General features: G+C 61.0%; 1 protein-coding gene across 5 annotated transcripts; it reads left to right on the plus strand.

Annotated features, from left to right (window-relative positions):
- The first annotated feature begins 177 nt into the window (after nt 1-177).
- Nucleotides 178-22,399, plus strand: KIF1C (kinesin family member 1C). Of its 5 annotated transcripts, none has more exons than XM_077893073.1 (23): nt 179-360; nt 1,903-2,023; nt 2,271-2,407; nt 2,834-2,910; nt 3,235-3,414; nt 4,036-4,101; nt 4,486-4,664; nt 4,751-4,862; nt 4,975-5,052; nt 5,164-5,229; nt 5,316-5,391; nt 5,815-5,893; nt 6,094-6,239; nt 7,186-7,355; nt 7,510-7,589; nt 7,701-7,776; nt 11,626-11,705; nt 12,554-12,648; nt 17,585-17,668; nt 18,002-18,188; nt 18,297-18,369; nt 19,157-19,768; nt 21,089-22,399. In XM_077893073.1, exons 3-23 carry the CDS (start codon nt 2,365-2,367, stop codon nt 21,779-21,781), a joined length of 3,252 nt encoding a protein of 1,083 aa, XP_077749199.1. In that variant the 5' UTR covers nt 179-360; nt 1,903-2,023; nt 2,271-2,364; the 3' UTR covers nt 21,782-22,399. The 5 variants fall into 5 exon arrangements, with proteins under 5 accessions (XP_077749200.1, XP_077749199.1, XP_077749195.1 ...); XM_077893069.1 differs by having other exon boundaries at nt 2,271-2,403; XM_077893071.1 differs by having other exon boundaries at nt 1,917-2,023; nt 2,271-2,403.
- The last annotated feature ends 230 nt before the right edge of the window (nt 22,400-22,629 follow it).

Here is a 22,629-nt window from a genome sequence, read left to right on the forward strand (position 1 = left end):
CCCCAGCCCGGGGGCATCGCCCCTTTCACCGCAGCCGGGGCGCTCCCAGGCCCGAGTCGGGACTGCGCGCGCGCCCGTCCGTCCGCCCGCGTGCGCGCGCCCGCCGGTCCCCCGCCCCTCGCTCCCGCCCCAGCTCGCGCTGCCCGGGCGGGCGCCGGCCGCTGGCGCCGCCGCTGCTGCTGCCGCCCCCGGGGCGCGAGTCCGCCGCCCTCCGCCCCGGGACCCGGCGAGGGGCGGGGGCAGCCCCGAGCCCGCTCCGGATCTGCGGCCGCCGTCTCGCGGCCTCCCCCGACCCCTTTCCCCGGGAAGGTCGCCCCGGTACCCTCCGCCGAGTCGCTCGGGGAGCCCCGCTGCGACGAGGTGAGCGCTGCGGGGGGGGCCAGGGAGGGGGAAGGGACGCCCGCCGAGGAATGTGCGGGGCTGGGGGCGGGGAGCCGGGGTCCCGGGCGGCCGCTGGAGCCCGGGTCATGTGCTGTTTGTCCCGCGGAGGCGCACGGAGGTGCCAGGCCCGGGGCGGCCGTCGGGCGGCGGGCCGAGGGGGAGCACCGGGTCGGCATGGCCGCCCGCACAGGACGGGACCCGGGCCCTGCGGGGCGAGCTGCGGCAGGTGCCCCCCCGGGCCGGCCCTGTGCCTCCCTGTCCCCTGCCCAGTCCCCGTCGTCGTCCCTGCCCCGGCCGGGGTCTGGGGGGTCAGGGCTGTGCTTCCTGGCACGGCCTCTGTGATGTGAGCTCCTCCCTTCCTGTCCTGGGATACACCAGCCCCGTCCCCCCTCCCCGTGCCCTGCCCAGGAAGGCTGCAGAGGTGAGGCCCAGGCAAGACCTGCAGGAAGGGGGTTTGGGCCTGGGGGGCCGCAGCCAGTGCCCCGCATCCCCGTCTGCCCTCGCCAACCTCCACCCTTCTCCTGCCCATGGGCGTGGGCTGCTCAGCCTCTTCTTCCAGGGTGTGAGCACTGGGGCACCCACATTCCTGGGCTCCAGCCTGGCACCTTCCCCAGGGCGCTGGACGCCATAGCGCTGGCCCCAGGCTGGGGCTGGAACCTGCCTGCTTCCTTTCTGGGAGCCCCCAGTACTTCCTGGTCCCACAGTAGGGACACAGGTATTTCTCAGGGATCCCCCAGCAGAGGAGCCCTGGGGGTTGGTATGATGGATGCAGGATGACCCCACCCTCCTCTGCTCATTGTCCTGGATTCTGAGAAGGAAGTGCTGGGGCTGGGGCCTGGGCGAGGAGTTTGGGGAACACTGGCCGGCCCGCGTCCCTGGATCCCCATCCGGGGTTGTATCCCCAGCCCTTGGACTTTGCCCACTGGCAGTAACTCTCTGTGTGGAGGTTGTGGGCTCTGGGTGGGAGCTAGTTCCTACTTCTTGGCTGGCCCTGTGGGGGAATTCTAGGGCAGGTTTTATGAGGGGGTTTCTCTCTTATCTCTCCCAGGCCCCACTTAGTGCTGTGGCCCCAAAGCTGCCCTCCCTGCCTGATGTTTCTGTGTTTGCCATCTTCTGCAGCTCCCTCTCTTCTCCTTCCATTATTTGCTGGGTTGCGTGACCTCGATATCGCGTCCTGTCTTGTTGTTTCCTTTTCTTGGTGTCTGTGATTTTCTGCCACTCGTCTGCCCCCTCTTGCTGCCACCTTCAGTGTCTCTGCCTTTGCGTCCCCCTCTCTGAGCTGCCCTCTGTCCAGCCTCTCTCTCTCTCTTGTGTATCTGGACGTCCAGTACATTTGGAGTGACGGGGAATAAAAATATCACGGTCCCTGTCCTTGGGTTCACATTGCATTTGGCCACTCGGGAGGGACCGCTGTCCTTACCTTTCCTAATGTGACCCTCTGCCCCTGCCCTCCGGCCGTGGAACCCCCGACCTACCTCTGGAGCCACAGGTGCCTCCTAACCACTCTTCCCCTACAACCAGGGTTTCCCCTACAGCCCCAGCTGGTGTGGCCAGGCCCCAAGGGTAGGATGGGGCTCCCCCTCCGAGGGCCAGTGGCAGCCAGAGCTGATACAGCCCCCCCGGTGTGGGGCCAGGACACCAGGTAACTCTGCGAGGATGGTGCAGGTCCCTGAGAGCTGGGATACAGCTGGGGAAAGAGGCAGGAACACCGTTGGGAGGGCTTGCGGACAATGACTTTTGGGAGGAAGGCCAGAGGACCAGGAGCAGGGTCCTTGAGGGGCTGGCTAGCCGGGGAAGGGAGTGGCGATGCTAGTTCCTGGGGGAAGATGGGAGGCGGCATCTGGGTCGCCCCAGGGTCTCTGACCACCTCTTCTCTCTCTGTCCTCCAGCTGAGGAGGGTGAGAGGATCGGGAACCATGGCTGGTGCCTCAGTGAAAGTGGCAGTGAGGGTTCGGCCCTTCAACGCCCGTGAGACCAGCCAGGATGCCAAGTGTGTGGTCAGCATGCAGGGCAGCACCACCTGTGAGTGAGTCCCAGGGGCCTGGCCGGGCACAGGCGGGGCAGCCGGGCCCACCACACTAGCCTGGCTGGCCTGGCTGGCTGGGCCGAACCGGAGGAGGGCTGCACCGGGAGGAGGGCTGCGCTGGGTGTGAGCAGGTGCTAGTCCAAAGGGTGGGGGCGGGGTGGGGGCAGGCTGGCCTTTCCGTGTTCCCAGTCCCTGGGAGGGGGAATGTTGGCCTGGAGCCCTCCATTGCCCAATCAGGGAGGCAGCCTGCTGGAGGGGGGCGGGTCCTGGGAAGCCAAAATTAGCCATAGTGGCTGGAGGGGGGTGGGGAACATTAAAGGGGTCAGATGTTTAAGACAGAGGTGGGGAGTGGGCTGCCTGGATTCCTGCAGCGTGGGCGAGTGCCTGACCTTGGCCATCCTGTCTTTCCTTCTCCTGTCCTGTCAGCCATCATCAATCCCAAACAGAGCAAGGATGCCCCCAAAAGCTTCACCTTTGACTACTCATACTGGTCGCACACTTCGGTGAGGTTGCTGGGGTGAGGGGAGAGCTGAGCGGTGAGGGACAGGGGTTCAGGTCCTGGGGAGGGGGCACTGATGGAAATAGGACCTCCAAGGGATGGGTTGGGACTGGGATGGGAGGGCCAGGACCAGGGTGGGGAGGAGGAGTCCCAGGGGATAATTGGGTCTGGCAGGAGACTGCATAGGACTGTGAACCGGGTTGGCTGGGGTCCCATAGATCTCTAGGTGATCAGCAGCAATGGGGTCAAGGCCCTCGGGACCTAGACCCTGAGGACGGAGTGAGTGATGTAGGGCTCCTGCCGTGTCTCTCCACCCCTGCTGCCCTAGGCCGAGGACCCTCAGTTTGCCTCTCAGCAGCAGGTATACCGGGACATCGGGGAGGAGATGTTGCTCCACGCCTTCGAGGGCTACAATGTGTGCATCTTCGCCTATGGGCAGACCGGGGCTGGGAAGTCTTACACCATGATGGGGCGGCAGGAGCCAGGGCAGCAGGGCATCGTGCCCCAGGTACATGCCTGGGACTTGGCAAGGTGGCCGGGCAGCGCATCCTCAGCTGCCTCTGGGGAGAACAGGCCTGAGGATTGTGGACCAGATACCTGGGTTTCTCAGGCTGCCGTGGTGGGGGAATGGGGTGGGCCACTACAAGGACCCCCAGGGTCCCGCGGGGAGGGGTCTTTGCGCCTCCCAGAAGCAGCAAAGCATCGTGAGAAGAGCCAAAGCCTTGTCAGAGAACCCTGGGTTTGAACCCTGGTTCTTCTTCTGGCTGCTGTCTTATCTGGTCTCATGCTAGCGTGTGAGTGTAGTTCTCCTGCAGATGTGTGTATTGTAGTGAGGGTGTCACCTGTAGGGAAAGCTGGGTGTGGGTAACCGGAAGTTGACTGTAATTCTCCCTGACCATGCGGCATGATGGCCTGGCCCACGGGCTCTGATGTTGGGATGCTTCCTGGCTCACCAGATATTGGTTGGTGACCCCAGGCTAGTGTGAACCTCTCTGAGGTGGTCGTCCCTTCTGTAAAATGGGAACACCTGCTCCCTCAGGGCTGTGGTCGGGGCTGGGGGGAGACAGAGCCACTGGGGCCAGGGCCTGGCAGGTGTGTTGTGAACAGCTGCTTCTCTGTCCACTTGCAGCTCTGTGAAGATCTCTTCTCTCGTGTTAATAAGAATGAGAGTGCTCAGCTCTCTTATTCTGTGGAGGTGAGCGTGGGTCTTCGTGGGGCTTGGGGAGGGCACGGTGGCCCCCAGGTGGGGCGGGGGCAGCAGTGACAGGGCCACGGCCGGGCCGTCTCAGGAGTCAGGCAGCCTTGGGTGTGCTCGCCCGTGGTCAATAGAGGCTTTGGGGAAATGAGCTCGTCTTTCCACTTCTGGGTCTGTCTGTTCACCCCTGAAATGAGACTGAGCGGCCCCCTTCCCAGGGCTTTTGGCTCAGCGAGCCTGCATGTGGGAAGTGCTCAGCACCGTGCCTGAGGCGTCGAGTGTCCACTAGGCGCTGCCCCCCGTGTCACATCCTTGGAGTTGAGGGTCAGTTGCTTTTGGTATGTCTGGTACATTTGTTGCTTCTTCCTTGTTTTTCCCGCTCAGGTGAGCTACATGGAGATCTACTGTGAGCGAGTTCGAGACCTCCTGAACCCCAAGAGCCGGGGCTCTCTGCGAGTCCGGGAGCACCCCATCCTGGGCCCCTACGTGCAGGACCTGTCTAAGTTGGCTGTGACCTCCTATGCAGACATTGCTGACCTCATGGACTGTGGAAATAAGGCTCGGTGAGGCTGGTGGCTGGAGTGCAGGGACAGGGAGCCGGGGCCGGGCAGGGGAGAGGCCGGATCCAGTGACCACTCCCTTCCCCCAGGACCGTGGCTGCCACCAACATGAATGAGACCAGCAGCCGTTCACATGCCGTCTTTACCATCGTCTTCACGCAGCGCTGCCATGACCAGCTCACTGGGCTGGACTCAGAGAAGGTGGGTTCTTCATCCCTCATAACCTGCCCCGTTCCCCTGCTGAGTGTCCCCCTGTTGTCCCCCTCCCCGTTCCCCCTCATGTCCTGTAACCCCTGCCCTCTCCTGACCCCAGGTCAGTAAGATCAGCTTGGTAGACCTGGCTGGCAGTGAGCGGGCTGACTCCTCGGGGGCCCGGGGTATGCGCCTGAAGGTGAGGGGGCACGGGGGGTGGGGGCTGAGGGCACTGCTGGGCTCTGTGTGTGGGGAGGCAAATTGGAGGTGGGGAGGGTCCCCGTTCCCTATGTTCCTCGTCTGTTTCCAGGAAGGTGCCAATATCAATAAATCCTTGACAACTCTTGGAAAGGTGATCTCGGCCCTGGCAGATCTGGTAAGACCTGGGGCTGGGAAGAGAAGTGGTTCTGGGACAGGGGGCAGAGGAGCGGTGTCCTGACCCCTTCCCCGTTCCGTCCCCAGCAATCAAAGAAGCGGAAGTCGGATTTTATCCCTTACAGGGACTCTGTACTCACCTGGCTGCTCAAGGAGAATTTGGGTGAGGAGCTCCGCTCTCTCTTTAGGGATCCTTCTGCCCTCCCCCCAACCCCTTTGATAGGTCTGATGAGCCCCGTTGCCGCCCCTAGAACCTCAATCTTCCCTGTCATCCCCTGACTCTGGGGGGGCATTCTTGGAAGATGTCCTGATGCTGAGGCCAGCCCTTTCTGACCCCATGCTCCCGCTGGCTGCATCCTCCTCCTCCTCCTTGTGTCTGACTGTCCCCAAGACGTTTCAGGTGTCCCTGACCTCACCACTCCCCACCTCTGACCACCAGAGTCTGTGGGTAGTTCCACAACTCGTAGTTTCACCCCATCTCAGGTGGTGATCCTGTTGGAGTTCTGGGGGCATCCCCAACCCTGAGACCCAGTCTGACTTTTCTCAAGGCCTAGCATGCCTGAAGTCTTCCCCTCTCATCTTGCAGGTGGGAACTCACGCACAGCCATGATTGCAGCTCTGAGCCCCGCAGACATCAACTATGAGGAGACTCTGAGCACCCTCAGGTGGGGCTCCCGCAGGAGCGGACAGTGGAGGGGGGCACCCAGGAGCTCACAGGCTGGTAGCTCGCCACCCTGGCCGTGAGACAGGCTGAGCCTTAGCCGGACCTGGTGTGTGGACAGTCTGGGGGATGGAGTGAGATGGGCCACAGATGCGGGGGTGCCTGGGCCACACCCACCCCGACCCCCTCCCCTTCTCCACCCAGGTACGCCGACCGCACCAAACAGATCCGATGTAATGCCATCATCAACGAGGACCCCAACGCCCGGCTGATCCGAGAGCTGCAGGAGGAGGTGGCCCGGTTGCGAGAATTGCTGCTGGCACAGGGGCTGTCAGCCTCGGCTCTGGGAGGTAGGGCTCTGAGGGAGGGCTGCCCCTTCCCGCCTCGGCCCTCAGTTGCCCTCGCCCAGTCTTGAGGCTGGAAAGGGCCCATCGCCCACGGAGCTCTTCATACGCCCAGTGGCGCGGGCATGCAGGGGGGCTGTCGCTCGCCTCCAGCCACCAGAGAGCTGGGGGGACCGATTATCCAGGGGAGCGAGGACTTGAGAGCCTTGAAGGCTGCTGAAGTGAGGGAGTGGGGAGAGAGGGCAAGCCCTGCGCATATAGCTCCAACAGCCACTCACATAGGATGAGCATGGGGCACCTGCCTCCACAGACGCTTTCGTGGACCGTCAGGCTCAGCTGGCCATAGGCTCAACGCCAGTCAGCAGAAGGATGGGTGGTTTCTACCACGTAACACTCAGCCTCACGAATGCCAGGTGACGTCCTAGTTAGAGGCTGTGTAACCCATGGGTTTTGCCTCTGGCCCCAGGGTTCTTCCCACTGTGGACAGTCGGGGCCAAGGGGTGCAGTGGGGAGACTAAGAGAGTCCATTCTCCGGAGGAGCAGGGTAATGGAGACACAGTGTTTCCCTATGGCATCTGGAGGGTGGACTTGCAAACGGGAGAGTAGTAGAACCTCTCTTATCCCAGGAGGCAGGTCTAGAAACAGGCATAGGTGTCATGTGGGGCAGAATGGGGCACGCCACAACTGAGCACTTTCTGACAGTGCAAGTCACCTCGTGGTGGAAGGAATTGGCTCTTGTGCTCACTAATGAACTCTCCGTGTCTGGAGGGGAACCAGCGGAGACTGGGTGCCCACTTGTTAAGGCCGCAGTAGGCCTTAACAAGTTCCCTACTAAGGGAGGGTAGACCAGATGTCTCCGGAGTCCTTATAGGCTGGTCCCCCTGCCACCCTTCCTCCGCCTCTCGTGAGTTCCACCTTCCCTTAGCCTCCTTGACCCCATTCTCCCCGGCAGGCCTGAAGGTGGACGAGGGGAGTCCCGGAGGTGCCCTGCCAGCCACGTCATCCCCCCCAGCCCCAGTGTCCCCTTCACATCCCCCCGCACACAATGGGGAGCTGGAGCCATCGTTCTCCCCCAGTGCCGAGCCCCAGATTGGGCCTGAGGAGGCCATGGAGAGGCTGCAGGTGGGCAGCCGGAGCGGGCAAGGGGAGGGAGGTGGGGGGCTGCCGGGCGTTGGGTTCTACAAGGCCAGAGTTGAGGACAAAGGAAAGGTGGCAGGAGCAGCATAGCCCCCGGGGTCTGGGCCGCCCCAAGCCCCCACCTGTCCTGTGCGCCTAGGAGACAGAGAAGATCATAGCCGAGCTGAACGAGACGTGGGAGGAGAAGCTGCGCAAGACGGAAGCGCTGAGGATGGAGAGGTGTGAGGGGAGGGCTGACGGCGGGGCCCTGGTGGGGGACTGGAGGGCATTAGGGCCCTACAGGGGAAGAGCCCATGGGGCCCCTGAGACCCCTCGTCTCTCCACCTCCAGAGAAGCGCTGCTGGCTGAGATGGGGGTGGCTGTCCGGGAGGACGGGGGAACTGTGGGCGTCTTCTCTCCGAAGAAGGTGAGTGAGGGTCTGCTGAGGCCTGGGAGAGCCTGAAAGGGTCAAGGCAGAGGGTTAGGGGGGCATGGGACGAGCCCCACTCTGACCTGTGCGTTTGTTCCGCACGAGTCACCTCCTGCGTGTTGTCTGGCCTCCATTCGACAGTCAGCCTATGGCAGGGGCTCTAGGGGCTGCAGATGGGTGCCAGGTCCCTGCTCCCCAGGGTGGGTGTTCACGGGCTGTTTGTAGTCCACGTGTTAATGAACATGAACCCACACGTGCATGCATGTGTGTGAGTGTGAGTTCATGTGGCACTCGTCTCTGGATTCACAAGAAATGGGTTTGGGTGGTCACCCTGGGAGTGGGGGAGGAGGGCGGGGTTGGGGGCAGGTTGGGGCGGCCACGTGCTCCCTTTGTGCCGTCTGTGTTGTAGAATTTTGTGCCCCGTACGTGTGACACCTGCTCAGGGGAGCCCTTGGTCCCCACCGGTGGCGCGGGGCCAGGCTGCTCAGAGGACGTGGGCTGTAGGCCACCATCACATTCATGGCAGTGCGTGTGGCTGGAGGGCGTCCTGGGGTCCATGGGAGCAGAGCGGGGTGTCCAGTCGTGCTGGGAGCCAGCCCCGCCTGTCTGGTCCACAGCATGAAGGCTGCAGGATTGGGCCCCGTCGGGTGCACTGTGCTCAGAGCCGGCAGGGCTGCCTGGAAGAGGTGCCAGGTTACTGGAAGGAGGTTCCTCCTCATCTTCTAGGTCAGGGCCATCTGGGAAATGGAGCATGTAGGTGTCATCGGATGGGGATCCCAGGGGAGGAGAGGTTTGCCCTGCCTGGGTTGGGGCACGGCCAGGGAGGGAGAGGGCATGGTGAGGGGCCCGGGGGCATGGTCTGGCGCTGGGCACTCAGGGCTTTGGGGTCTCTCTGTCGTCTGCATCTGGGATGGTGGGGGGAGTGGTGGGCAGGGATGGCTTTCTGCAAGGTCTGTGGCCACACAGGGGTGCTGGGTACCCATGAGGAGGTGGATGTTTCCTTCCCGGGGGTGTTTCATGCTGCCCCGGGGAAGGATGCTGCCTCCTAAGGCCAGGGACCAGTAGACAGGGTTTGGTTTGGGTTGGTTTTGAATTGTTCCCATAAGAGGAACATGCCCATGGCATGAGAGGTCAGTTTGGAGGAAGGATCTTCCTCTCCCAGGGGCCTGCACGTGTCCCTGACGTGTTCATCAAAGGCTGGTCTGAGCCCACACAGGTGTGTCTGGTGTGTGCCACACACACTTGTCCACATGTGTGCAGGGCTGTCTCTGGACCAGTGGTGGTTCTCTACCTGCTTCTCCAGGTGACACTATCAGGGTTCCGTCTGTTCTATGGCGTCAGAATGTTCGAGTAGGTATGGGATTGCGTTTAACCAGCCTCCTGCTGACGGGCGCTCAGGTGGTTTCGCGTTCGTGTTCTGGTCCATGGCTTTAGAGGTTTATCATCTGGGGAACAAATGCTCAGAGGTGGAGATTTAGGGTCAAATGGGAGACGTGAACTTTTGATGTATTTTGCTAAAGCGCCCCCCAAAGATTTTAACAGCGCTACTTATGCTCCCGGAGCACAGCTGCAGAGCTCCCATTCCTTTACCCTCTTCATCCTGTTGCCTCTTGTTGGTCTTGCTGGTCTTACTGGTGAAGGAGGTTTGTGCTTGGGGTGGCGAGGCTGCATGCCTTCTCATGGGAAACGGCGTGCGGGTTGAGGGGGGAGAAGAGAGAGCTGGGCCTCAAGGGTGGTGGGGATGGCTCCAGCCTGGGAGCACCCTGGCGGGGACTGGGTCTTAAGGAGAAGCCAACTGGTCTCTGAGAGAGAACCTGAGGGAAAGCCCCCGCCCTGGCCCAGGACTCCCACCACTGGGCCCACGGCCTTCTGAAATCACTGGTTTCCAGCCTGGCTCGGTGCCTCCCTCCCGGGGTCTCCCGCCCCCAGCGCCACCCCCAACATCGCCCTGCTCATCTGCATGACGGGGAGGCTTCCAGGTTCAGTTTCATCTGCACAAAGGGCTTCAAGGCTGAATGAAGACCGGGAAGCACTGCCTTAAATCATGTTCCCTCTCCTGAGGGACAGATCACGTTCTGCTTCCAGAACCCATCTGGGTTTGCCGTTCCCAGAGCAGGCCTGATGCTGCAGCCAGGAAGCTGAGAGCACCCCTCGGGACTAGGGGAGGGTGGCGGCCATGATTGTTGGGTGCCTGGCTTGGGGCAGACACGGGGGCACACGTTGTATCCGTTGTACCCACCACGGACATTGCTGTGGGCTCACTGTTCAGGGCGCTCCCGGAGTGCCGTGGGCCCGGACCCTGGCTGTTTCCCTGCCACCCTGTGCCCTCCCGTCCTGACTCTTCCTCTACTGTCCGCGTCCTCGTCCTCAAGGATGGGCCACCATGCTGTCCTCCTGCCGCTGAGCTCCGGTCTCCACTCTTTCACGTGAGCGCGTCCCTGCTGTGGTGGCTCAGCTCCCTGGGGACGAAGGGACAGCGAACAGAGGGCGTGAAGAGGCCAGAAACCACCGTGGGACATCCGTCCCCCGCTTGTCGTGGGTTCCACAGCCAGGTTGCCTCTGGTTTCCCCACTGCGGGGACAGCAGCATATGACTGGGGCTCGTCCATGGGCCCTGGGGCCTTGTACACGGAAAGGCCGCGGTAAATCCTCATAGAAGGTGGGCAGGGCATCTCGTGTTCGCTTGAAGGCTCGGGGAAGCTTCGTGGAGGAAGTGGCATTTGAGACAGACCTTGAGGGACAGGAAGTGAACAATTTTGGGGGTGGGGAGAGGCTGTTCCAGGCCGGGGCACCTAGGAGCAGCTCATGAGGGTGGTCAGGGGTGCAAGAGGCCACCTTCTGGAGCGGACGCTCTGCAGTCCACAGGGCAGGAGCACAGAAGGGGGAGGGGGCTGTTGGACGGGGCTCGGACACACAGGTGGGGGCCCTGACCTGGTGGCCCTGACCTGGTGGCTCTGACCAGGAGGCCCTGACCCGAAGGCCCTACCCTGGAGGCCCGAGGGTACCAACATGGGCAGGCTCAAGTTGGGTGGCCACAGGGTGCCAGGCGGAGAGGTCTGAGTGGAGGGCCCGCCTGGGCAGTGGGGTGGGTGGGCAGGAGGCAGGCCTGGGGCGGGGAGGGCCAAAGGGGGCAGTGGGCGGAAGGAAGGGAGGTTTTCTGGGCTTGGGCTCAGGGCCATGAGGAGTTGTTGAGGGACGAGGCCAGCTCTCCGGGCTGCCCAAGTTTCCCTGCCTGCAGAGGGTGGGCATGTGGGCAGAGGGAGTGCAGTCAGGAAAGGTGCTTCTGGGGAGGGCCCTGAGCTGGGTTTTGGGTGCAGAGCAGCACCCTGATGGGATGGGTTCAGCTAGGGAGGCCCCGGGTGAAGGAGGCCTGGGGCTGCAGTGGCCGGGGAAGAGTGGGGAGCCTGCTGTGGGCAATGAGGCCATTGGTTTCAGTTGCTTTTGCATCAAGTTGACACTGTTTCTTAATTATTAATGTCACCTGTGTTCCTGAGAAAGTCCCTCTGGAAAGAGGTGGGAGGTGCGGGTCCCCGCACCTAGCGCCCGCTTGCACTCTCCACAGGCAGCAAGAGGCGTGCTGAAGGGAAAGATGAGGTGGGACGGAGGGGTCCGGGAAAGCAGAGACGATGGCAGGGGATCCTGGGGTCACTGTCAGGGACTTGGGTGGGTGGGTGACTTGGGGCTGTGGGGGGGGAAGGGGAGTGGGTCTGGAGACCCCTGTGTGTGCGGAGAGTGGGCCAGGCTGTCCCGGGGTGCTGTATAAGTGGGGGTGGGAGAGCTCCCCGAGGTGGGGGCATAGCTCCCCCCACCTCCCGCAACGCCCCTGATCTCTGCCCTCCACCATCAGACTCCCCACCTGGTGAACCTGAATGAAGACCCCCTGATGTCCGAATGCCTGCTCTATCATATCAAGGATGGCATCACCAGGTAGTGTTTACTCAGTGGCTGGGGGTGGGGGGCAGCCTCTCCCCTTGGGTGTGTCTGCAGACAAGTGGCCACAGCGATGCCTCCCTTTTCTGATGACCTTCCTGGACACACTCCAGAGCTCAGGACAGCTGCCCACCCAGCCCGGCTCGCCCTCCGGGCTTCCTGACAAGCCATGAGCCCAGCTGCTCAGCGGCTATGCCCTCTGCCCAGCAATGGGATGGATGACATGCCGCCGGGAACCAGCCTGGCTTGTAGGGATAGCGCCCCGATTTATGTGTGCAAAATAACGTGTGGGAAACTAAAACTGCCACATTCTTAGTCACCATGGCGTTGCCTGGGTGTCCCTTGGAGGCATGAAGCCCAGCTTCACATTCAGGAGTGCCCATATGGCAGGTGGCTTTGCCGGCTAATGCCAATGAACCCCTGGTGCGCGGGGCCCCTGAGGTCACCTTCCGGAGCCAAAGGGGTGAGGGGCCCCTTCTGCCACCATAAGCATGTACAGCTGTCCTTGGTGGTGATCCTGGGTAAGGAGTGAGTCCTCAGGGTGGTCATCCCTGGGGACAGGGGAGGCCCGTGCTGCAGAGTGCCCATCCCACCCCAGGCTCCCCACATTTCCGTTGTTTAACCATGAGTGGGGGCACCGGGCTTTGGAATCCAGCAGGTCCGGGATCAGATCCCAGCTCCACCACTGCCAGGCTGTGTGACCTGGGGCAGATTCCTTGACCTACCTAATTCGTGAAATGAGAATAACTGTGCTGGGCCTACGGAGTTGAGTGATCCTGTGTTCGTTAGTGGCTTCATAAAAGGCCTGGTGCATGCTCAGAAAATGTCGACCGTTGCTTCTCCAGGGTTGGCCAGGTCGATGTGGACATCAAGCTGACCGGGCAGTTCATTCGGGAGCAACACTGTCTGTTCCGGAGTATCCCTCAGCCGGATGGAGAAGGTAAGGCTTGAGGGGTGAGAACAGAGTGGCCACGGCATGCAGTTCCTCCCACACTGGATAGAGACGCGGGATTGGGTCCCCACACTGGGAGCGCAGTGCAGGAGGGGACGGGCCTCTGCCTTCCGAGGGCCTTTGAGCTTGGGTCGAGCTCTGGCTGTCTCCACCTGCCCTGGAGATGCAGTCTGCTGTGGTGGGGGAGTGCAGGTCCCTGAGGCCGACGCAGCCCTGTGGCACACGTGGGGGAAGATTCAGTGAGGAGGACATCCTGCCCCTAACTTGTTTTGTTTTTTTTTTTTTAGTGTCAGAGAGCACCCCAGTTACTTTTTATGAAAAGCTGTATTTGTTTCAGTGGGATATTTGAATTTATGTCTGAGAAACCTGCTTCTGTCCATCCCGCTATGACTGCAGTGGCTTCTGGCCTGTGTATCCCTCTGGTTCCAAAACTCTCATAGATTTTCAGCCCTGATTGGGCCGTAGAGGCAGAAGCTTTTAGGAATCACAGGACTTAAGTGTGAAGGGAATAGTCTGTCAACAAAATGATACTGGGGTGGTTCAAGGTGGTTTTTGTTTTCTGGGGTGTTTTAGCATAATTATTTTTTGAGCACGTATGCACCCACACAGGTGGGGGGCAGAGGGGCTGAGGGAGGGGGTCTCAAGCAGACTGTGCACTGGAGAGTGGAGCCCGACATGGGCCCCCTGAGGTCATGACCTGAGCCAAAATCAAGAGTCGGATGCTTAACTAACTGAGCCCCCCAGGCATCCATCCCCAGGGTATTGTTTTAAGGTCATCATTGTATCTTGGTTCAGTTATTCTTTAAATTTAATTATTTATTTTTTATGTAGTTTACAATGAAATTTTATCTGTCAATAAAAAGAGCGAGGCACTGATACACACTCCGGGATGGAGGAGCCCTGAAAACATGCTGAAAGAGGCCCATCCCAAAGGACTACATAGCTTATGACTCCATTTATACGGAGTGTCTAGAATAGGCAAATCTGTGAAGATAGAAGGTAGATTAGTTGGTCCCCAGCTCTTGGGAGGAGGTGGGGATTTGGGAGGTAAGACTCAAGGGAGCACTGCCCGTTCTTTTTTTTTTTTTTTTTTAAAGATTTTATTTATTTATTCATGAGAGACACACACACAGAGAGAGAGGCAGAGACACAGTCAGAGGGAGAAGCAGGCTCCATGCAGGGAGCCCAATGTGGGACTTGATCCTGGGACTCCAGGATCACGCTCTGTGCCAAAGGCAGGCGCTAAACCGCTGAGCCACCCAGGGATCCCCAGCACTGCCTGTTCTTTCAGATAATAAAGACGTTCTGGGACACCTTTGGGTCTCAGAAGCATCTGCCTTTGGCTCAGATCATAGTCTGGGGGAGCCTACTTCTCCTTCTCTTCCCTGCTCGTGCTCTCACTCACTCAAAAGAAAAAGAAAGCCTAAAGGAAGAGAAGGTGGGTGCCATGTGGGTATGGAGGGGACAGCAGGTGCAAAGGCTGGAAGGTTGAGGCACTAGGCATATGAACAAGGAACCAGCCTGGCTGGGCTGAGAGCTGTGAGGCAGGGAGGACCTGGGAGGGCATCCGAACACGGGTTCTGGCCTCCTCAGGAGGGTAGGACAGTGGGAGCAGAGACCGTGGCAGGCCCTGGTTTGTTTTCCAAGAAACCCTGTGACTGCTTTGTGGCAAACAGACTGACCAGGGAGATAGGCCTGAAGCATCCTTTTTTTTTTTTTTTTAAGATGTTATTTATTTATTCCTGAGAGACACACAGAGAGAGGCAGAGACACAGGCAGAGGGAGAAGCAGGCTCCCTGTGGGGAGCCCGATGTGGGACTCCATCCTGGGACCCCAGGGTCATGACCTGAGCCAAAGGCAGACACTCAACCACAGAACCACCCAGACGTCCCTGAAGCATTCTTATCTAAACGTTCCCATCTCTTCTCTAATCAACTTGAGATCTTTTTGAATAGTTTTTTCCATTATTTTGACAAGTCCACAGGCTTTTAGGGCTAGAGAGGTATAGTTTTGGTCACAAAGACGGTATATTCAGTATTTGTTTTGTGCTTTACGTTCATCACGCCTAGATGGAGAATCCCGCGAGTCAGTTTTTGTTTTTCTCAGATTCACTTGTTTGGAAAGTCTCTGACCCAGAGTCAACACGTGTGTAACACAAGCTTTGCGGTGGTTCAACACAGGTGTTTCTTGAGATTGACATGGGAGCGGATCCCTTCTGGGGCCTTCATCCCTGAGCATCCTCAGCAAGTGCCTAGTTCTGGGGCTTGTGATGGGGGCTCCCTGGAGGAAGTGTAGGTGGGTGACCCTTTGTCCAGGAAGAGGCTGTCGGAGTGAGGCCAAGTGGAGCAGACCTCCAGGGGCCCTGCCAGGTCTGGAGTCCCAAATGCTAAGCGACAGCAGGCAGCACAGTGGGCGAGTGCAGGGGCCAGCCCCCTGAGAGGCTGTCAGAGCATGCCGAGTCAGCCACCCCAAGCTTCACCTCTGTCATTCTTCTAAAAAATGGAATGATTTGGGTTTACTCAGGCCCAAGTTGCATGGAGCCATGGGAAACATGGAGGGCAGGGAAGCTGGAGGTGGTACACGGGAGCGCTGCCTCAGCTAAGCCCATGCATGTGCTTCAGGGGTCTGCAGGGGACACAGGGACATGGGGCACCTGTGGTCAGCACGTTTTAAAGATAGGAAAGGCTCTGTTGTGTGGCTTACAGCTCAGGTTGGAGGCCCGCCCATCTGGCTTCAGTGTGGTTCAGAGTGAGGGAGTGAAGGCGCTGGTTCTGGGGTAGCTCAGGGTGAGGGGGTGAAGGCCCTGGTTCTGGGGTGGTTCAGGGTCAGGGGGTAAATGTGCTGGTTCTGGGGTGGCTCAGAGTTGGGGTGAATGTGCTGGTTCTGGGGTGGCTCAGGGTCAGGAGGTAAATGCGCTGGTTCTGGGGTGGTTCAAGGTCAGGGGGCGAATGCGCTGGTTTTGGAGTGGCTTAGGGTCAGGAGGTGAATGCCCTGGTTCTGGGGTGGTTCAAGGTCAGGGGGTGAACACACTGGTTCTGGGGTAGCTCAGGGTCAGGAGGTGAATGTGCTGGTTCTGGGGTGGCTCAGTGTCAGGGGGTGAAGGTGCTGGTTCTGGAGTAGTTCAGGGTCAGGAGATGGAGGCGCTGGTTCTGGGGTCATTCAGGTCCCCAGAGGCAGCAGATGCTTCTGGCATCGCAGGCTGCAAGCTATGAGGTCAGCTCAGTGGGCTCCAGCCGAGTTCCTGTTCCGAGGTCACCCAAGCCACGTGCTAGGTGACAACCAGAAGCATCCAGGGTCGCAGGGGAGCCCAGCCTCGGGAGAGATGACAGGCAGGCACACCACACCTACTCAGCAGTGAGAGCAGCCCGACTGTGCACCTTAGAGGGAGGGGCCGTGAAGGCTTAGCCCCTGCAGCAGGTTCTTACCTCGGACTGGGGACTCAGCAGCATATTGCCGAGAGGGCCGTGGTGGATCCTCATTTCTGCCCTGCCGGCTCGGGCTGCCACTGGTGAGGGACCCGAGGCTCCTGGCACTTAGGGCGTTGGCCCAAGACCACGCAGCTGGGCGCTGACGAGGGGGACCCAGTGGCCCCATGGCCAGCTGGGGGGGCGGGCTCTGAGTGCTGCTCCCCCCACAGGTGGCTTTGGATGCCTGGACATGGGAAAGGCCACGCCAGCCCAGCCCAGCGGGAGCACAGTCCTCTGCTCGCCAGGCCCCCTTCCCTCCCTAACGCCTGTCCCTCCACTGCCCGATCATCTGACTGATTTGCTGCCCGTCTAAGCAGCTGGCAGTGAGCTCTGGGAGCTGGGCTTTGGGGTTTATCTCCAGGGTATTTCCAGGACCTAAAGCAGCACCTGGCACACAGGAGGGTGCAAAGTACTTGCGGAGCCAGTGAAGGCATTTGGGGGCCTGGTAGGAAAGATGGGGGCAAGCTGGGTACCCCCCACAAGCCCCCCCCCCCCTCTGCTGTGCCGTCTTTTTCCCCTTGCCCAGCATCCGCAGTGATGAAGTGAGGGGTTTGAGTCTGCCTTGGAGCTTGTGCTCAGGGGTTACCACTACCCGGCGCCCTCCTTCTCCGCCCGCAGCGGGGTTCTGTGCTTGCCTTGGTCTCACACAGCACCCGGGCCCGTTGGCCTTACGCCACCGCTCATCCTGCTTGCTTTATTCCTTGTGGTCTAAATAGCTTCACACAGCACCTCATTTGAGCCTTTCAAGCATTCTGTAAGGAGGGACTTACTCATCCCAGTTTGTAGAACCCATGGAGGCCAGCCAGCTTGTCCAGCGCCCCTCAGCTAAGGCGCTGACCACGGTCCCTCCATGACAGTGGGGTGCCGCTCCCTGAGGGTGGGAAGCTGCTTATGCCCTGGTCCCAACGAGCAGCAGAGGACCGAGGAGCACCCTGATAGATGTTTTGAGTCGAGTTGGCTTTGTCTTGTTTAGTGAACACGGCGCTCTGCTGGCTGTGGCTCAAGCAGGGCAGTCAGGTGGCAGTCTGCAGGGTGCATCAGACATCAGTGGGCTGGGAGCCTGTGGCAGGAGCCAGGCTGGGCCAGGAAAAGCATTCTCTGGAAAGGAAGGAGTGCACGTCTGGAAGGCAGAAGCGACGGCCTGCTGACTGCTGGACACGAAAGACCCAGTCCTCTTAGAGTTACTGCTTTCCTGAGCCCATGCTGGGGAGGAGCGGGGGTGGGCACCAGGGAGCTCCTGCAAAGGCTTCTGGAATTGTAGCTGGGGCTCTAATCCTCCTTCTGCTCTTCCTTTTCTGTGCTGCCTGCCACCAGAGGGGCCGTGGCACCCCTGACAGGTACTGGGGGTGGGCCTGGGGGTGCATGCATGTGTTGCAGGGGTACTGCAAGATGGGTGTCTGTGACCATAATCCCCCTCAAGGGTCTAATGGTCCCCTTTTTCCTCTTCCTCTGCACAGTGGTGGTCACCCTGGAGCCCTGTGAAGGCGCTGAGACCTATGTCAATGGGAGACTGGTGACCGAGCCCTTGGTGCTGAAGTCAGGTAGAGGAAGGGCCCCGGGCAGGCCTAGCCAGGGGAGTCCCCAGGGCAGGACCCAGAAATAAGCAGGAGACAGTATGGGGATGTGCAGGAGGGAGGGACTCAGCTCTCAGTGTCTCCTGTGGCCCTGGGGAAGCAGGAGGAGGGGGCCACACTTCCCGATTCCCTGTGACTAGCAGGAAAAGAATCAGCAGGGGACCCTGCCCTCAGACTTTGGGTCGTGAGAGAGATGGTGCTAGGGTCCTGAGCTTGTAGGCAGGGCCCCATACCCTTGGGCATGGGGTGGGCTTGCTGCTCTGGGGGAGTGAGCCCACCTTTCTCTGCTTGGTTTTCCAGGGAACAGGATTGTGATGGGCAAGAACCACGTGTTCCGCTTCAATCACCCCGAGCAGGCACGGCTAGAGCGGGAGCGAGGGGTGCCCCCACCCCCTGGCCCACCCTCCGAGCCCGTCGACTGGAACTTTGCCCAGAAGGAACTGTTGGAGCAGCAAGGCATTGACATCAAGCTGGAGATGGAGAAGAGGTAGGGGTGTGGGTGCTCTCTCGACTGTCCCCCAGCCACTGTTGTTGGCCTCCCCACTACAGTGGCTCCAGAGCCCCAAGCAGCTCTTCCCTCCTGTCCCACCCCCAGGCTGCAGGACCTGGAGAATCAGTACCGGAAGGAAAAGGAGGAGGCTGACCTTCTGCTGGAGCAGCAGCGACTGGTGAGGGTGGGGCAGGGCATTGGGGGGGGGGTGTGCAGGCACGGGGGTGGGGGGTGGGGACTGGGGGGGAGCCCAGGGGCATAGGCGCAGAGGGACGGGGGGGGTACAGGAGGGACTGGGGGAGCCCAGGGGGCATGGGTGCAGAGGGACTGGGGGGCCCACGGGGCTCAGGCACAGAGGGACTGGACTAGGGGGAAGGGCATGGGGGTTACACACATGGGGACAGGTGGGGGGGGTGTGCAGAGGGGCGTGATGTGGACCAGAGGGGTGCAGGGCCTGTAGAGGTGGGAGATGGGCTGGCAGTGCTCAGCCCGACTGCTTTGATTCCGTGCTGTCTGAGCCAGTGTGCGGAGCAGGTATGGGCTTGAGGGGTGGCTGTGGCATTTAGGAGGAGATGCATCAGGAATGTGACGGGGAGCGAACTGGGTGCAGGAGTCCCTCCCACTTGAGTAGGGCTTCCTGGATCCAACCTCCCTGATTTTTACCAAATCCGAGTACCACCTGTGCTATTATTTGCCTACAATCGTTTCTTAAGCGGATTTGCTTGTGAATGCGTAATCCAGTCCTGAGCACTGATCTGGGTGCGGGCTGCATAGACCCCATAGTGTGGTGGCTCCTGCTGGTGGATCATGCTCTGCCAGCCGCTGTGTGGCCTCCTGGCACCCAGGAATCCTCTGCGTGGTTGTGACAGACCCGTTGGTTCCCCTTGTGTGGATGGCAGCAGCTCTGGGGTAGTGAGGCCCTGGTGCTCCGGGATGTCCTTACCACTCCCCCACTCTGGCCCCAGTATGCAGACTCTGACAGCGGGGATGACTCAGACAAGCGCTCCTGCGAGGAGAGCTGGCGCCTCATCTCCTCCTTGAGGGAGCAGCTGCCCCCGACCACGGTGCAGACCATCGTCAAGCGCTGCGGCCTGCCCAGCAGTGGCAAGCGCCGGGCCCCACTGCGCGTGTACCAGATCCCCCAGCGGCGGCGGCTGCAGGGCAAGGACCCCCGCTGGGCCACCATGGCTGACTTGAAGATGCAGGCGGTCAAGGAGATCTGCTACGAGGTGGCCCTGGCCGACTTCCGCCACGGCCGTGCCGAGATCGAGGCCCTGGCTGCGCTCAAGATGCGAGAGCTGTGTCGCACCTACGGCAAGCCCGAGGGCCCTGGGGACGCCTGGAGGGCCGTGGCCCGGGATGTCTGGGACACGGTGGGCGAGGAGGAAGGTGGCAGCAGTGGAGGCGGCGGCGAGGAGGGTGCCCGCGGGGCGGAGGTGGAGGACCTGCGGGCGCACATTGACAAGCTGACAGGGATTCTGCAGGAGGTGAAACTGCAGAACAGCAGCAAGGACCGCGAGCTGCAGGCCCTCAGGGACCGCATGCTGCGCATGGAGAGGGTCATCCCGCTGACCCAGGTGAGGAGGGCTGCAGCCCGCTCCCTCATCCCCCTTCCTCCTTCGGCCCCTCCCCACAAAGACCTCCCCCGCTTCCTGCTTCCTTTCTGGGTGTGAGCTGAGTCCTGGCCAGGTGGTCCCCAGGGCGCTGTCCCCAGCATCTCTGACCTGCACCCTACACCTGCTCAGTCTCTGCATCTTGGGACCAATCTGCATTTGTAAGGATTTGTAAGGAGTACCCAGGTGTTTCAAGGTCCGCAGAGCCTGAGAAGCCCCATGGGAAACACACAGTTCTTAAATGGCTACTCGACATGGTTTCATGTGCACCCCCAGGACCCCCCCTCCTGTGGGGACTGCTGCCTGCCAGAGCTGGCATGTGGAGCAACCCTACTGCGTCCCATCATCTCACCCTGTGACAGCAGCCCTTGAGGGGCCTGTGACCGCCCAACTCTGGCTTGCAGGGATTCACTGAACAAGGAGACATCCAAGCGCCTCCTGTGTGCCAGGCAGTGCGCTGGCCACCTCGGTTCCCTGCAGCAGACACTTCCTGCTGTGTCGTGTTGTGTTCCGTCTGTCCCCCATCCGCCTATTCCCCGCCCCTTCCCTGGTGGATGAGCCACATCCACGACTGGGCCTAGGTTCCTGACAGCCTACTTTATCCTGCCCTGGCTTCCTTGTTGGTCCTGGATCTTGGGGGCACCTGCTGCCTCCAGGCTTCTCCCCCTTCTTCCTCCAGGTGTTTCCTGTAGTGGACACTCCCTTTGCCTTCAGGGCAGCCACCTTCACCCTGGCTCCCATCCCCTGCTCTGCTCTGCCTTTCACCCGGATGTACATGTTTCCATAATGCACATCATGTCATACAGTACAGATCTTCTGTGGGGTGTAAATAACATGTTAAAGAATATAAGTATGCACTCAAATTTAACTTTTCATAGAGACACAGTACTGTACCGGACTATGTATTTTTCTCATTCACCTGTCGGCCGTGAATCTGCCTTTAAATGATGGCAGGTGTTTGTCTTGCCTTCGCACTTACTGTTCCATGCCCGGGGCACGGTGCTTACTCATGACGGTTTACCGAGAGCCTGCTATCTGCGGGGCTCTGCTACTCACTTCCACGGTTAACGCTTGATTCTTCCGCCCGCCCAGTGCCAGAGGTACCGTGTTTTGGCCTGAGCAGCCTGGACACAGTGACGACCCCAGGCCAGGCCGCAGACCACAGGGCCAGGAGGGAGCAACCAGGATCCAGCTCAGACGCCCCAGCGCCCCCTTGCCCTGCCCCTCAGCGCTTGGCTCTGCTCACGGCCCTGCTCTGTCGCCCTCTCGCCCTCTCCCCCGCAGGATCATGAGGATGACAACGAAGAGGCTGCAGAGGCCGCCTGGGCTGCATCGTCCGGGTCGGATGTGGCAGCAGAGGAGGAAGCCCCCAGCGAGCGCGCGCCCCCGGCCCCAGTGCGGCCCCAGTCGCCGCCCCTGTCCAGCTGGGAGCGGGTGTCTCGGCTCATGGAGGAGGACCCAGCCTTCCGCCGGGGCCGTCTGCGCTGGCTCAAGCAGGAGCAGTTGCGGCTGCAGGGGCTGCAGGGCGCGGGGGGCCGGGGCGGGGGGCTGCGCAGGCCCCCCGCCCGCTTTGTGCCCCCTCACGACTGCAAGCTGCGCTTCCCGTTCAAGAGCAACCCCCAGCACCGGGAGTCGTGGCCGGGGGCGGCGGCTGGGGAGGCCCCCGCGGCGCCCCCGCCCCCTGAGGAGGTCGCGCCCCCTCCAGCTGCCCCGGCGCGCCGGCCCCCGAGTCCGCGGAGGTCCCACCGGCCCCGCAGGAACTCCCTGGACGGAGGCGGCCGGTCCCGGGGGGGTGGGGCCGCGCAGCCCGAACCCCAGCACTTCCAGCCCAAAAAGCACAACTATTACCCGCAGCAGCCCCAGCCGTACCCGGCGCAGCGGCCCCCAGGGCCCCGCTACCCCCCGTACACCACTCCCCCGCGCATGAGGCGCCAGCGCTCGGCCCCTGACCTCAAGGAGAGCGGGGCGGCTGTGTGAGCCCGAGCCCGCCGGGAGTCGGGGGCGCTGAGTCGGGGGCAGAGCAGCTGCCGGGCACCGCTGCCCCAGGAGCCCGGGTCGGGAAGGCCACAGGTGGGCGAGAAGGTCCGAGTAGGTGCTGGACGGCGTGGGAGAAGCTGGGCCGGAGGCTGCAGGAAGGAAGCGCGCACGGAGTTGCCAGGAGCAAACCAAAGTGAAGGAAGAGGATGGGAGCTGCCTTGGGGGCGCCCCTTGTGGGGGTGGGGGGTCCCACAAATGCTGCTAGGGGTGGGGTGGGGGGCTGCGTAGCCAGTGTTTGACTTTCTTTTAAAGTGGGGCACAAGGGAGAGGACTTAGGGTGAGGAGAGTGCTCTTCCAGGCCCCTGTCTGTCTGTCTGTCTGTGGTGGGCTTCTGTTTCTCAGAGGTGAGGCTGGCGGCATCGCAAGTCATTACCTTCTCCTCCCAGGCCTCCTGCTGTATCTGGGGGACCTACCTGGATTCTGGTTTGTCTGGGGTCTCATGAGGGTGTGAGGCCCTTCAATAAAGGATAGCAAACAGAGGGAGCTTGTTGCTGGTGGTGGTTTGGTTTGGGTTTTAACAGAGGTGTAGATCATACAAGTAAAATGCACGGATCCTAAGCATGCGGCTCCATTATTATTATTATTTTTTTAGATCTTGGGAAACTTTCATATTTTAAAAGATTTATTTCATGGGGAGAGAGAGCGAGTAAGCACAAGCAGGGGGCAGAGGGTGATCGAGAAGCAGACTCCCTGCCGAGCAGGGAGCCTGCTGTGGGGGGTCTCTCTCAGGACCCCGGGATCATGACCTGAGGGAAGGCAGGTGCTTAATCGATTGAGCCACCCGGGTG

This window comes from Canis aureus, chromosome 3 (assembly GCF_053574225.1).
Source record: "Canis aureus isolate CA01 chromosome 3, VMU_Caureus_v.1.0, whole genome shotgun sequence".
NCBI lineage: Eukaryota > Metazoa > Chordata > Mammalia > Carnivora > Canidae > Canis > Canis aureus.